Raw genomic sequence first — 13,790 nt, 5'->3', positions numbered from 1 at the left:
CCCCCCCTCTTTCTCTCTCTCTCTGTCCCCCCGCCAATCATCTTCCCACTCCATCCACCGGGTATGGGAGAGGATGGGAAGGAGTAGGGCGACACGGATGGAATGAGAGTTGAGAGTGGTGCTGCTGCTGCTTCTCTATCTTCTTCCGCTTCGCGCGCCAAAACGGGCTTCGCGGAAACGGTCGCGCAGCGACGACGACGACGACGCCACACCGGCGGCGGTTGGGGCTTTTATTTACGCTCAGCACGTTGTTATTTGCTCATCCTCACTACGGCGGCTGCTGCTACTGCGTCAGACTGGCTGTTGATGTTGTTGTGGTGGCGTGGCGCGGCGTGGCGCGTGGAGTCTAGCGAATGTCAAGGATGCCGGGCGGCCGTTGCGCAATGACAATGACAGGCCGTGCCGCATTCCGTTTGGGATGCGAGAGAGGGACGGGAGAGGAGAGGAGGCACGGCCGATGTGTTTACCCGCGGCAGAGGAAGTCGATACTTGCGTCCCGGGGCGGGGCGGGGTAGGGCCGCGGGACTGCGGCTGGGACTGGGGCTGTACTGGACGCGCGGCGCAGGCCAGCCCCTCTGCTCTGGCCCGGCGCCACTGCCGGGGGTGGCGCCTCATCCCTTTGCGAACCCCGCCGCAAGCCCCCCCGTCACGGCGCCGCCCGCGGCGCCACCCGGGCTGCGGCGGCCGCCGGCGGGCGCCACTACTGCAGTGCCGCGGCCGCGACGCCGGCGGGCAAGGTCACGTGACTCACGGGCTAGCGGAGCTGCGGCGGGGCGCTCCAGGAGATGGAGCCCATCGGCAGCGGCACGTCTCCTCGATTCAAAACAATCGAGAGCATCGGAAAATATTTGAGAATCGATTCAACCCCGAAGCCCGAGTTTCGTTTCAGGTCACCGTGGAGCGGCTTTTGTCGTCGCCGAGTCGAGTTTCAATCAAGATTGTAACCGGCCGCCATCTCCTGTCACACCCGGGCGCGTTTAGCCGGCTAAGCTGCTGCTGCGCTCGGAGAGGTGCTGTGGTGGCGGCCTCGTCCGGCTGCTCTACAGCGTCGCCACTACGCCACGCCACGCCCTGCCGCCGCCACCGCCGCTACTTCCGGAGGAACTTACGGCTTATTGGGGGCCGGCTCGGCCCGGCAAGTCGGAAGTGCGGGGCGGTGCCGGGCGCGCGGCGCGGGAGGAAGCCCCTTTTAAGGGTCTTCTTCTTCCGCTTTCCTAAGGAGGAGGGAGGGGGGAATGAATGAAGCCTTGTGGGGTGACTCACGGACGCGACGCGACACGCGTGCGGCGGCGGCGATGGCGACGCGTCGCGAGCTCGTCACACGCGCCCCGTCACGCGCCCGTCACGCGTGCGTCCGGCGCGCCCGGCGGCCTCCTTCCGGCCGCAGCGGCACCGCCGCCAGGACGTGGCCGCGGCCCCCCGCTGCTGCTGCTGCTGGCCGCTATGGACCCGGCTCGCCGCGAACAATGAGCAATATCCGGCTGCTGGATCTGCTTGCCTGGGGATGACTTGCGCAGCGGAGGGAGGACCACAAGACCCAGGTCAGGAAGCTCACCGCCGCCGCCAGGCCGGAGCTCGGCTGTGGCGCGGCGGGGCGCGGCGCGCTCCACTGCGGGGCCGGGGCCGGAAGCCGGAAGGAAGGAGGGGGAGGGGGTAAATACTGGTGTTGTCTGGCTGGGGCCGGGCGGGGCGGGCGCACCCAGGCCAATGGGGAAGGGTGCCGGCCGTGCCGCGCCCGCATCTTCTCGTCCGTGCCTCCGTGCCCAGGGCGGTGTAGTGGTGATGTGGCTGTGCGCGCTGCTCTGCTCGCTCAAGTCCCTGTTACCTGCGTGATCAGGCGAGGCGTGCACGACGACGGCTGTGCTGGCAGGCCCCAGGGGGGTTACCTGTGCGCGCTCCTCTCCGAGCTCCTTCCCGGAGGAGACGGGCCGTGCCCGTGGACGTGCCCGCCCCCGCCGGCCCTACGTGCTCAATGAATAGGGCGGGGGTCCATACGAAGGGCCTCCGTCCACTTGAGGTCACTGAAAGGGACCCTTGATTGGGGTCCCCCCTCGGCCATGTGCGTCTCCGAACGTGACTCCGTGAAAGGACGAAAAACAAACGGCCTTGATGTGTCGGTGGCGGGGGGGACACACATATGCCTGACCTCGCAAGGGTTCGCCCGGCCTGGTCCCGGTCGACTCCACCACCCCACGCCCCCAGGCCGTGTTCCTCCAACCCCAGCTGGATCGGATTAGTGAGTTCCTCGAAACCTCCGACTGGACTGATTGCACGTTGCAAGTCAGTGGCCTCTTCTTTTCCTCTGCAATGGTCTCTCTCTCCTCCTTCCGCTTACACGCATTGTGATTTATTTTCCTCGTGAAAATTAGCCACAACGACATCTCGCGCGCGCTTTTACCTGGCGCGAGATGGCAAATAACCTTACGAGCAGTAATATGACAGATAACATTATTTTTGTTTTTTGTCATACCCGTCCGCAATCGGGGGGTACTTGAACTGATAGAGGAGTGGCCACTCCCGTCCCATCCATTCATGCCCGAGTCTCTCTGGTCGTCTTGTTCGTTTTGGACGGGCCGATAAGGCGGACACGGGCGGCGCTGCCGACGGCGAGCGAGAGAGAGAGAGGAGTCGCCCGGACCGCTCACCACCACGTGTGAAAGGAACATCAGCCTTGTGTGCGCGGCAGGGCGGGGCGGGGGCCGGCTGTTTATTTTTGGCCGAGATGTGATGTGATGGCGGGCGGGGCGCGGCCGAGGCGGCGGGGCGGGCGGGCGGCCTGCGCCTCTGACCGACGAGGTCACGGCGGTGGACACTGCCCCGAGCGCTGCGCGCGGGGGCCGCCGCCGGGGCCCTTTGGCGTTGGTCAAGGTTAGGGCGCGCCCCCGCCTCAGGCGCCGCGCAGCGCCACGCTGCCTCCTCCTCACGCCTTCCTTTGCTCCGCACCCCTCGTTACGTCCGGTCTCCCTCCAGCCCCCTCCCTCCTCCTCCTCCTCCTGCTCCTCCGGGCCCGGCCGGAAGTGAGCCCCTCTGAGGGGTGGGGTAGGGTGCTGCCATGCCGGCCGGGCCGTGTTCACGACCCCCAGTCACGTGACTCAGCTAGGCCCCTGCCAAGGGCCCTGCCGCCGTCTGGGTGAATCACATGCAGCAGGTGGTCGTCGTGCGCGAGGCGCGGGGCGCGCAGGCCCTGCAGCAGCGCGTGCAGTGCGTGTCGCCCCGACAGCTGCCCACCGCCACGACGGCCGTGAGCGCCAGTGAGACAGCTGCCCCTGCTGCTGACTGTCCGGCCGGCAGCGCCGCCCCCTGCCCTGCCCCGCGAGTGTCTCCAGCTGGAGGAGAACCGGAAACTGTAATAAAGATGGAATCCCAGGCGAGGCGGGCCCGAGTGAGCGAGTGCACTTATTGGCGTAACGACCAATTTGGCCCGCCACGCAGCGCCGTGCCGCGCCACAGAAAGTCCTGTGCCCGGCCCGCTTAGCCGCGGCCATGACTCACAAAGGGGAGCAGCGGGGACGACACGCGCCGATATCTGGCATAATCTGCGAGATGACACAGAGCCAGTGTCTTCTCCGCCTTGTTGCGTCAGGTGCTGCAGTCGCACGCAATTATAGTAGAAGAGCAGAGGAAGTGATGTGTTGTGCTAACGTCACTGTGCGCTTACGTGTTTTTGTATTTTGCAGATGAGACGGACTCGTCCAAGTCGCTGGCGAGTCTTGGGGCCGGCGTCCTGGGCTCGCAGTCGGGCGACACCATGTGGCTGCTAGACCTGCCGCAGACGGCCCGCGCTCTCACCCAGCAAGGTAGGTGTGGTACTAGTACAGTGTGACGGGTACAGTCAGTCAGGTGACGGCCCTGTGACGGGACGGGCCTGAAGTGCCTGGGAGGGGCGCTGCTGGCTGCTGGTTTGGTTGCTGCCGGTTCATTGGCGGGCTATCTATCTTATCTGCGCTGCTCCCTTGCGCCCTGCTGCGCTGCGCGGATAGTCGCGCGACCCTCCCTGGTCCTGCAGTCGCGAGGTGTTCGCCGAGCAGGCGCCATGTCCGGCCCGACACGCCCCCCGTCCCCCACGGCGATCACGCCTGCCGCCCCAGAGCCGCCCCCAGGCACCAGCGCCGCCGCGGAGCCCGGGCCAGCCCTCGCCCTCCCCGTCCGTCGCCGGCAGCGAGCGTGGACCCCCAGCTGGGACCTGGGGGCAGGGCGCGCGTGGCGGTGGCTGTACAGGGCCACGGTGCACGACTGCTCGTCCCAAGGTGCGGCCAGGGACCGCGTGGCGCCGACCCGCACCGCGCCGCACGCCGCTAATCCGGATCCACTTCTGTTTCAGAATGCGCCAAGCTGCTCTGCTTCCGGTACTACAGCGGTCTCAACCTTAGCTGTCTGGCGCAGTCCGAGCCCCTGAGCCTCCCCCAGCAACAGCCGCAGCAGGTGTCCGAGCGGCAGGTGCCGCAGGTGCCGACGCCACAGGTGGTGCAGCCGCAGCTGCAGCGGGTGCGGAGCCGCGCCGCCAAGAGCTCGCACCGCGGCCACAGCACCGACAGCGACTCGGACGCGGCGGACGCATCCTCCAAGCAGCGCAAGCAGAAGAGCTGGCGGCTGCACAAAAAGAAGGCGGCCAAGTCTTCCAAGGACACGCGGAAGATCGTCAACGGCTTCGCCGAGCTCGACGTGAATCGTGACGAGTGAGTATGTCCAAGTGCCCAAGTGTGCCTGCTCGTTCGCTTCCGGGCGCACTCGCGAGTTCGACGACCCGGTCTGGTCGGCCCGCTTGCCTGTCCGCGGTGCAGCGCGCGCGCTTTCCTGCTGTCGCGTCAGTGAGAAAGCACCTGCGTTGGCGTGGAAGTGCGTGAGCCGCGTTTCACGATTTAGTGCAGCAGGCTGGCCGGCCAGGCCTGCTGGCCGGGTCCGGCGAACGACCGGGGGCTTGTCTTGCAAAAACACACACCCATTCATTGAGAAATATGCCGACGGCCTATCCAAATCCAAACATGCCCGACGCACTTCTGGGCGCACGTTTGCGAGGCTTTACTGCCAAGCAGTTGAACCGTCTTCAGGACTGGGCCGAGGGTTGCAGGGAAGGGGAGTAACATGCATACCGCGCCCCTGCAGTCTGGCTGACGCACTGTGTTCTGTTTTGCAGTGAGGGCAGAGCCAGGGCGAGGCTTACCGCCGCACAGGCCGCCCCGGAGCAGCGGATGGAGACCACGACCACGGGGACGACGACCGGGACCGGGGAGCAGAGCGTGGAGCTGCCGACCTGGAACTCCCACGAAACTGCCCAGCGCACCCTGGACCTGGGTCTGGACCCGCCCCCGGACGCTGCCAACCCCCTGGACGCCAACTACTACCCCATCTGGCCGAGCAGTAGGCGCGAGGCCGCGGGAGCGCCGGCCGGCGGCGACGTGAACAGGCGCCTGTACGAGACGCTGTACCCCACCCCCGACGAGGACCAGCCGCCGCCGCCCCTGCCCCCGCGCGCCCACCGCGCGCACCACCAGCACCGCCCGCTGGAGCGGACGCGCGCCGTGCGCCTCTCGGCCGCCGCGCCCGCGCCCCCAGTGCCCCCCGTGCCTTCCGCGCCGAGGCACAAGGTGCCCGCCGTGCCCCCAAGGCCGCGGAAGCCCGCCCCCGCCGACCCCGCGGCCCCGGCCTGCGTGTGCGAGGCGGCCCCCCTGGCCACCCCCGAGGGTGGCTCGTCCTTCGAGACCCTGTTGGACGACACCCCCCACGTGTGCCACGGAGTCATGGACACCCACGGCGAGGACGCCGACGACGCAGTCGTCCCCGCCTCATCGAGCACCGGCGCCGCCAGCTCCGTGGACGACAACAGCACCCCGCCCGTCTCGAGGAAGACCTCCGCCGACAACACTGCTACATCCTCATTCCTCACCATCCCGGCGGAATCCTCGACGCCGTCGTCGACACCCACCTCGGATTCGGGCGTCGTGCCTGCCACAGCCAGCTCCAGCACGACGGCCTCCTCCGTCGGGCCCTCCAGCACCGAGTCGCTTGGCCGCGGCACCTCTCCTGACACCGAGGCGCAGCACCAGCCGGGTTGCTCGCGGCGCCCGGCCCGCGGCCTCAGGGAGGTCCCCGACGCACCGTACGCCGTGCTGCGCCGCCAGGTGATGAGCCTGTCTGAGGAGGCGCCGCCCCCGCCCGCCCCCGCCGACGCGGTGCGGCCTCACAAGGTGCTGTCGCGGCAAGTGAGCCACCCGCCGGCCGCGCCCGCAGCACCCATCACGGCGCAGCCCGCGCCTGCCAACGGCGCCTGCGCTGAGCCCAAGTACCTGTCACCAAGACTTCATAGGTGAGTCACAGTTTAATTGAGCTTGATTCTGTTGTGTTTTATAGGATTGTTTGTGATATGCCCGTTTTCTCTGTTGCCCAGGCTGCTGAGCCGCGTGCACGGCCCCGCCGGTACGCTCAGCTCCGTGGGTGGCTTCCCCATGGGCAGCTCGACCCCGCTGCCGCAGTGCCCGCCAACCCCGACCCACCACGCCAAGAACAGGGCCGGCGGCGACGCCGAGGCCAGCGGCAGCGGTGTCAGCTCCGGCGGCAGGGGGTCCATGGTGACCTCCAGGAGCGCCATGGGGAACCTTCACGACCCTCGGCCCAGCCCTCCCAGCCCAACCAGCCCTCCCAGCCCGCACAGCAACCAGGGCAGCCCCACCCAGGACCCGCCGTCCAGAGAGGCCTCCGTCGTGAACGGCGACGCCGGCGACTCGGACAACGTGTTCGAGGAGGTGACGCTGCCGTGCTCGCCGCACCACGTGCACCACCACGTGCACCATCACCACCACCACCCGCCCGCGGCCGCCCCGCTCGCGCCGCCCCCGTTCGCGCCGCCCCCGGGCCCCGCCCCCCAGGGCGCCGCCCAGCCCAACGTGGCCCCGCTGCCGGTGCCCCTGCGACACGTCCCCGCGGCGCGCCTTCCCTCCATCCCCGAGCGGCGCGCGCAGGCGGCGCAGGCCCAGCGCGTGGACGCGAGCAGCACGCAGCCCGAGCCCCTGCCAGCCTGTAAGTACAAGGTCCATTCAATTTGCGAACATTCATGAAAAAGGAATATTCTAGCCTAAACCTGCGTCCTTCCCTCTTCCTTTCAGACTGGGAGGCTCGCATTGACAGTCACGGCCGCATCTTCTACATCGACCACGTGACCCGCACCACGACGTGGACCCGGCCGGCCGCCAACGCCAGCCGGTCGCCGCGGCCCGTCAGCAACGAGCTGCAGCGGCAGCAGCTGGACCGCCGGTACCAGAGCATTAGGCGGACCATCACGTCGAGGCAGCTGGACGAGGAGGAGGGCGCGGTCGGCGGCGCCGTCATGCTACCCGAGACCGTCCCCGTGCTGCCCGACTGCGTTCCCAGCAGCGGGAGCAGCAGCAGCAGCAGTCGCAGCAACAGCGGCGGCAGCGTCCCCATGGTGCAGCCCCTGGCGCCGCTCATGGCGCCGCCCGCGGTCCCAGCGCCGTCCATGGCCCCCGTCTCCACGCCCGCGACTGCCCCACCCCCGTCGGCCGCGCCGGGGCCCGCCCCGCCGCCGCCGCCCGCGCCGTGCTCCAGCAACGGCATCATGCTGCAGAACGGCGCACCCCTGGGTCCTCTGGGGCCGTGGGGGGCCACCTCGAGCGGTGCGGCGGGCGGCATGGCCCAGAGCGTGCACGGCATGCAGGCAGTGGATAGGGACACCCTCAACTTCACCCCGGGGGTGAAGTTCATCTGCAGGGCCGACTTCTTCACTCTGCTGCACATGAACCAGGTATGTACCGTAGCGTTGGACTCCTCTCCGCTGCTGCAAATGTTCGGTCTGCCTCCTCGCGATATGGCCTTTTTCTCAATGCTCCATTTGCCCCATACAGGAGGCGCTCGCCCTGTACAACAGGAACGGCTCACTGAAGCACATGATCTCGAAAATTCGTAGAGACCCAACCTGGTTCGAGCGTTACCAACACAACAGGGATCTGGTCCAACTAGTCAATTTATTTGCCGATACAACAAGAGACCTTCCCAGAGGATGGGAAACTAAATTTGATAGATATGGAAAGGTATGTTTTTAGAGCTTGTTACTATGAATAAGTTGTGTGGTATCATTTTATGTGACATTCACCCCCCTCTCATAGTATCTTATTTTTAACTGAAATTGATAAATGTGGTCTGTGGAGTCGTTTGCTTTACTATTTGTATTCTGTCCCCCCCTGTGGTTGCAACTAATTTGTTCTTCTGTACTTACTAACTTCTCCTGCTTCCTATGTCTGATGTTGCATCTTTCTATTTTTTCTCTCTCTTCATACTTCATTCATCAGCAATTCTTCATTGACCACAAAACAAAAACTACAACATTTATGGACCCTCGTGTTCCCACTGAACTTCATAAGTTTCTATTAATGGGAGCGAGAAGGAGAAGTCGATCAGCTGGTGAAGAAGAGCTGAATCGAGTGCGAGTGAGTTTAGTTGTGTAGTCTCATTCTGTAGATTGGATTAGATTCCGTATCAATCTGGTATCAGATCTATTTATTTTTCCGCTCACAGATTTTGTTTTAGATTTTCTGTAGAAGTACTGCTTTTACGCAGTAAATTTAATTGCTCAACTTTTATTTTATTCTTATAATCTTAATTTTGCAGTAGAACTTATTTCATTATTGTTCTATATTTGCACTTGATTTGGTAGCATTTAATCTTTTGTTTTCACATCATCATTCTATCTCCATATCGCCTTTCCACTTGCCTCCTTTATCACACATAGCAGCAACTTCCGATGTCTTCATGGTGCTTTAGATTTGCATGAATGCGTTCTGTTTTTTTATTACCTTTTTAAAAATATGGTTGTTTTCAGGTAGCCTTTGTTGTAGAAATCTGCCATACTGTCGTGTGTAAGAGAGTCCTTTATATCGTCTCCTTCTGTTGCAGGCACCAGTGCCGCCGCCCCGCCCCACCGCGGGACACGCCGCCGTGGCGCTCAACCGCCACGCCCAGCCGGCCGTCGTGGACATCCCCACGGCCTACAACGAGAAGGTGGTGGCCTTCCTGCGCCAGCCCAACATCATGGACATCCTGCGGGAGCGGCACTCGCTCGTCGGCTCCAGCCAGGCGCTGCGCGACAAGGTGAACGCCGTGCGGGTCGAGGGCACCCCGGCGCTGGACCGCATGAGCGACGACATCCACCTCACCATCCTGCTCAGGTGAGTGTCTGCTGGACTGTGCCGACGCCTTGCGGGTAGGCAGCCCATCGTACGCCCCGACCGGTCGCTGAGCGCCGTGTGGGTAGGCCACCCATCGGGCTCGGGCTGGGCGGGTGGAGAGGGGAAGGGAAAAGGGGGGAGGGGGTCCTGTGCTGTGCAGGCACCCTGCCACCACTTCTGAGTGATGCGTTCTCACCCTGAATTCGTAGGGGGCATTTTGATTTTCCTGTTGTTTCTATGAGCATCATATACCATGTTGGCACGGATAAACGCTTTCCTCTGCCGCGTTGGTTTTCACTCGAATGTGCGCACGCCATGTGTATAGAGGCAAGCAAATCGCGTGCTGATTGCCGAGCACATACAATCTGGCCCAGCTGCAGCCGCCCACCGGACAGTCTGGAGGGTCTCCCAACTGGCCCAGCGCGGGCGTGGCGTGGCGTGGCGTGGCGTGGCGTGGCGCTCCGAGGGCAACCACCCCGTGGACGCCGCACCGTTAGGCGGAGAGGAGATTGTGCGTGGCGCAAGGGAGGAAGGGCTTTTTGTTCCCGGCTCAATGGTTTTGTTTTGACGGTCACGCTGATTTAGGGGCGGCCTCTGCGTGACCCCTGCACCGGACTCCTGTCCCCGCTCTCTCCCTCGGACGCACTATCTCGACGCGCGCATTCTCTCTCTCTCACTCTCCCGCTGTCGTCGCCCCCGCGCAGAGCACCGACAGAAATACTTTGGCAGTTATTTCGACGCGTTTCCTACTCTACTTCCACGTGCCTCTCTCTATGCCCAGCCCATGGCGCACCGCGGGACTTCCCCGGGAAACACCCAATTAACTGTAACTTTGGAAAGTGTATGGGCATGCACCTGCAGTCAGGTGAGAGTCGTCGGTTGTTGGGCTCCTTTGCCTGACAAAGATGTTGTGCTCGTCGGGACACCGCCCCACGCTGCGCGGGCCTGCTGCGCGGGCCAACGCCCTGCAACGCCCCCTCCGTGCACAAAAGGGCCCCCGTCGGCGTGCTCGCGCGCACGAGGCCCCTCCCGACCCCCGGCCCGGTGTCTTTGGTGTGTGTTTCCACGCACAGTCAAGGTCCTCCTCTTCTCGGTCAGGACCAGGTGTCCCGCAGTGTCCTTGGCCGCGCAGGCTGCAGAGCGTGTCCGTCAGCTGTCCGGTCAGCGGAGCAGAGGACGAGCCGTGAGGGACAAGGCATCGTGCAGTTGTCGCGGACGCCGTCGCGGTCAGCCGTCGGCCACCCTGGTGACCACCCTGCCCTGCGGGGGGCGCTGCCGGGCGATGCTCCCCGTTCTCGCGGGGAGCGAGCGGAGGAGTGGGGATAATCCCCGCTGCAATCTGATACTGCTGCTGCGAGTGTGGCCTGGAGCGGGGGTGTTTCGTGTTTCGCACGACGTGTTTTTCCCCTCCTTATACTTTCTCCGATACATTATGGTGGCGATGAATGCCCCCCGGGAGTGGCACTTACCGAGCGACATTCCTTCCGGAACACGTCGCTGTCTCCAGGTGCTAATAATCATCCCTGCGGGCGGGGGTGGCTCGAGGTCGTGCTGCAGCAACAGCCTGGTCCCCGCCCTCCTCTAGTGCTGCGTCTTCCCCATCTTCCTCTCTTCTGACATGTCCGTGCCGTGCGCAGAAGGGCTGGGCTCCGGTTGAGGCGAGAGGCGAGGATGCGGGCAGCAGGTCCACCCACCCCGCGCGCCGCGCCTCACCAGGTACTCCTCACATTGTGTCTCCGCCGCTGCGCTGCTTGCCCGTCCGTTTTTTGGCATTGTCCCATTATGTGTCTTATGGAGAAACGTTCTCGTTATCCGCTTCGGGGGAAGATAACTACACCCGAGGAGGACCGTGCGGCCAGTAGCAAGAAAAACCAAACGGGGAAAAAATCACGATGAAGACTGCTACGTAGCCCTTTTATTGTCATTTTTTTTTATCAGTACACCTAGCTCTCTGTTTCGTGTTCTTTTTTTATTATCATCATTTTTCCTCTCGGGGGCAGTAACCGCCCACGCCTAGGCCAATGCCGCTGGCTCCGCGCGCCGCGCCGGGGGCTCGCCTCGCCCGCCCCGTGCCGTGGCGGCGGAGGCCGATAGGACCCCCCACCCCCTCCTCTCTCCCTTCCAAAATCAGATAACGCGCGCCACTCCCGTGCGAATATCGCGCTGTACACTGCCTCGAGTGTCCGTCCTGCTCGGACAGGTGGGCGGCGCGACAGGTGTGCGTCGGCGTGTGTCGCCAGGGAGGGGCACAACGCGACACCCAGGGAGGGGAAAGGCGCCCTGACCCCCTCTACTTGCTCGAACCCTTCCCATGCTGCTTGAGCGTTGACATTGCGAACTTTTGCAAGGTGTGCGACTGGTGTGGGGTGGAGTGACATGGGGCCGGGGAGGGAGTGGAGCAGCTGCAGCTGCGCGGCCGGGCGGCGGCGAGCTGACGGCCAGGTGCACCGGCCGCGCGGACGTCCCCGATAACGAGCCGTACGGAGCGTCCAGAATAATGAACCGATGGGGGGACGGGGAGGGTGGGGGGTAGTGATGAACATGCGGACGGGCGGACGGACGACAGGATTTCCGTTAGGGGTCACTGCTGGCGGGCGCAGTCGGACGGACACACGTCCGCTGCTCATGGCTGCAGCTTGTCGTTTGGCGCGGCGTACGCCGGCGGTGTTGCTGTTCTAACACACCGAAACGTTTAGAAACGGAACGGCGGCGCAATGTGCCGCGGCGGCGGGTGGGGTTCATGTATTTTTTTATGGTTTCCCTTCGGCGGACGCCCGCGCGGTGGAGGCCGCCGTGTCCGTCCCCGCGCGGCGAGTCGCAATACTGTGTAACGCACGTACGAACTGCTCGTTTTATCTGGGTGTCGTGCCTCCGCGCCCTGCCCCACCCCACCCCGCTCCGCACCGCCCAGGCCCCCAGCATGGCCATTTCCCGCCTCCGCCGTCGCTGCCCCGCACCGCGCACACACGGCGCCGCACAGCGCGTCCGTTGCCGACCGGAAGGCGTCCGGTCAGCCAACGCCCCGCCGCCGCCCGCCCGGTCCGGTCCGGTTCCGCCGCCGGGTGGCGAGGCGGAGCGCCGCCCCACGCCAGAGTACTCCCCCGCCGGAGTACACACGTACTACTACTCGTGCGCCCCGCCGAGCGCTGGCCAGCAGGCGCAGCCGGCCAACCCCTTTATATACACGTGGGTAGCACCGCAACACGGCGCCGCCACCACCACCACCCCCCGCCATCCGTTCGACAGTTATATTTTCGCGCCAACCAAGCAGCGCCGCCGTTGCGGAGAAAGAGGCGCACACAGCGAATAAAGTGGACAATGGCGATGGGATTCAAGTGCCGCCGCGCAGCGGGCCGCCCGACTTTATGACGTCCGACTTTACGCGCGCGGCTCACACGCGCCTTGGCTTTGCAGGCACCGCGCCGCGCCACGCCTCCGGGTGTCGGTCGGATCCGATGTCCACCTGACCTCGGGCCGATGGCGCGCGCGCCCCGACCACTCTGGCTATCTCGCCGTCGGCCGGCGCGCCGCGCGCTAGCCAAATAACTTCCTTCTTAGCGGCAGCAGAGCAGCAGGTGTGTGTTGTCGCGGGCCGATGAGTGCGAGACGGCCGACGTGTCGCCGCCGTGCGCGGGAGAGAGCGCCGTGAGGAGGGGCCCGGCTCCGCCATGTCCGAACTGGGAGGCGCCGCCGCTTCAGAGCGCGACGCGCCGACGCACACGGCTGGCAAAATAGACACTCTGCGGGGCGGGGCGGGCGTGACCAAAGCAGGCGCGCCCCCGCCCCGCCGAACTGTGATGACTATTAGCTTAAACACACCGGCCCGCCTGCTCTGCTTCGCAAAGGCAAACGCCCTGCCCCGACCGAGCAGCCGTTGGTGTTTATCGCGTTGCAGGCAGGACCGTGGACCGTTCGGGCACTACGTCGCGCGGTGGGCCTGGCTGGACGCCTGACGGCGACGTCGCCGGCGACGCGGCGCCGCCCGGCCTGTCGCGGCTTTTGGTCTTGTTGTGGCGATGAGATTTGGCGTCGACGGTGCGCCCGCGCCCACCCCGCCCCGCCCCGCACTGCCCTTATATGCAGAGCACTGCTCCGGCACGGTGGACGTGCCTCTCGCTGGGCAGCACGGCAGGCTGCTGCCGGGGTAGGGCAGGGCGGGCAGGGCGCCACGGCAACCTGTTGCTGCAGCCCAACAACAGTGGGGCGCGTGCCGCGGGCAGCCGTTGGTGCGAGAGAGAAAGAAACCCCTGACGTTGGGGCGCGGAAACAGACAGGGTGGGAGCAGCAGGGCGCAAGGTGCCGCGTCGTTGCAGCCCCCGTCGCGGGCGCAGGGCTAGGATGTCGTTGACACTGCGCAAGGGGGTGCGGCGGGGCGGGTCCAACGGACGCGCCGTGCCGGCTCGCCTGTCAGCCCAACTGCAACGGCCTGCATGCATGCATTATCCACACCCCGAAACGCTGATTTTCAGGATTGAATTTCATCCGGCGAATCGTCGGCGGTGGCCGCCGGCTCATATGCATTGCATTGCGGCTGCTGGCGTGGTGCTGGCCCAGCTTTGAGTCTAATACATCCTTCTTTGTTTCTCGGTAGTGGGGCGGGGTGGTAGCGGGATG

At 64.9% G+C, this 13,790-nt stretch overlaps 1 protein-coding gene across 5 annotated transcripts in view; it reads left to right on the top strand.

Annotated features, from left to right (window-relative positions):
• Positions 1 to 13,790, top strand: part of LOC113211127 (E3 ubiquitin-protein ligase HECW2) — a 58,289-nt gene that overhangs the window by 19,637 nt on the left and 24,862 nt on the right. For 3 of the 5 annotated variants that reach the window (XM_052273929.1, XM_052273930.1, XM_052273927.1), the window contains 8 exons: positions 3,678 to 3,797; positions 4,322 to 4,676; positions 5,135 to 6,304; positions 6,386 to 7,014; positions 7,101 to 7,756; positions 7,857 to 8,042; positions 8,301 to 8,438; positions 8,905 to 9,176. In XM_052273929.1, coding sequence (XP_052129889.1) covers positions 3,749 to 3,797; positions 4,322 to 4,676; positions 5,135 to 6,304; positions 6,386 to 7,014; positions 7,101 to 7,756; positions 7,857 to 8,042; positions 8,301 to 8,438; positions 8,905 to 9,176 — 3,455 coding nt within the window. In that variant the 5' untranslated portion in view covers positions 3,678 to 3,748. Of the gene's footprint in view, positions 1 to 3,677; positions 3,798 to 4,007; positions 4,248 to 4,321; positions 4,677 to 5,134; positions 6,305 to 6,385; positions 7,015 to 7,100; positions 7,757 to 7,856; positions 8,043 to 8,300; positions 8,439 to 8,904; positions 9,177 to 13,790 lie in introns of those variants that run through there. The other 2 variants (XM_052273926.1, XM_052273928.1) reach the window with 2 other exon arrangements.

This window comes from Frankliniella occidentalis, unplaced genomic scaffold (genome assembly GCF_000697945.3).
Source record: "Frankliniella occidentalis isolate FOCC.00 unplaced genomic scaffold, Focc_3.1 Scaffold314, whole genome shotgun sequence".
Classification (NCBI taxonomy): Eukaryota; Metazoa; Arthropoda; class Insecta; order Thysanoptera; family Thripidae; genus Frankliniella; species Frankliniella occidentalis.
Note: the sequence above shows the minus strand (reverse complement) of the source record. Positions and strands in the feature narration are given on the sequence as shown.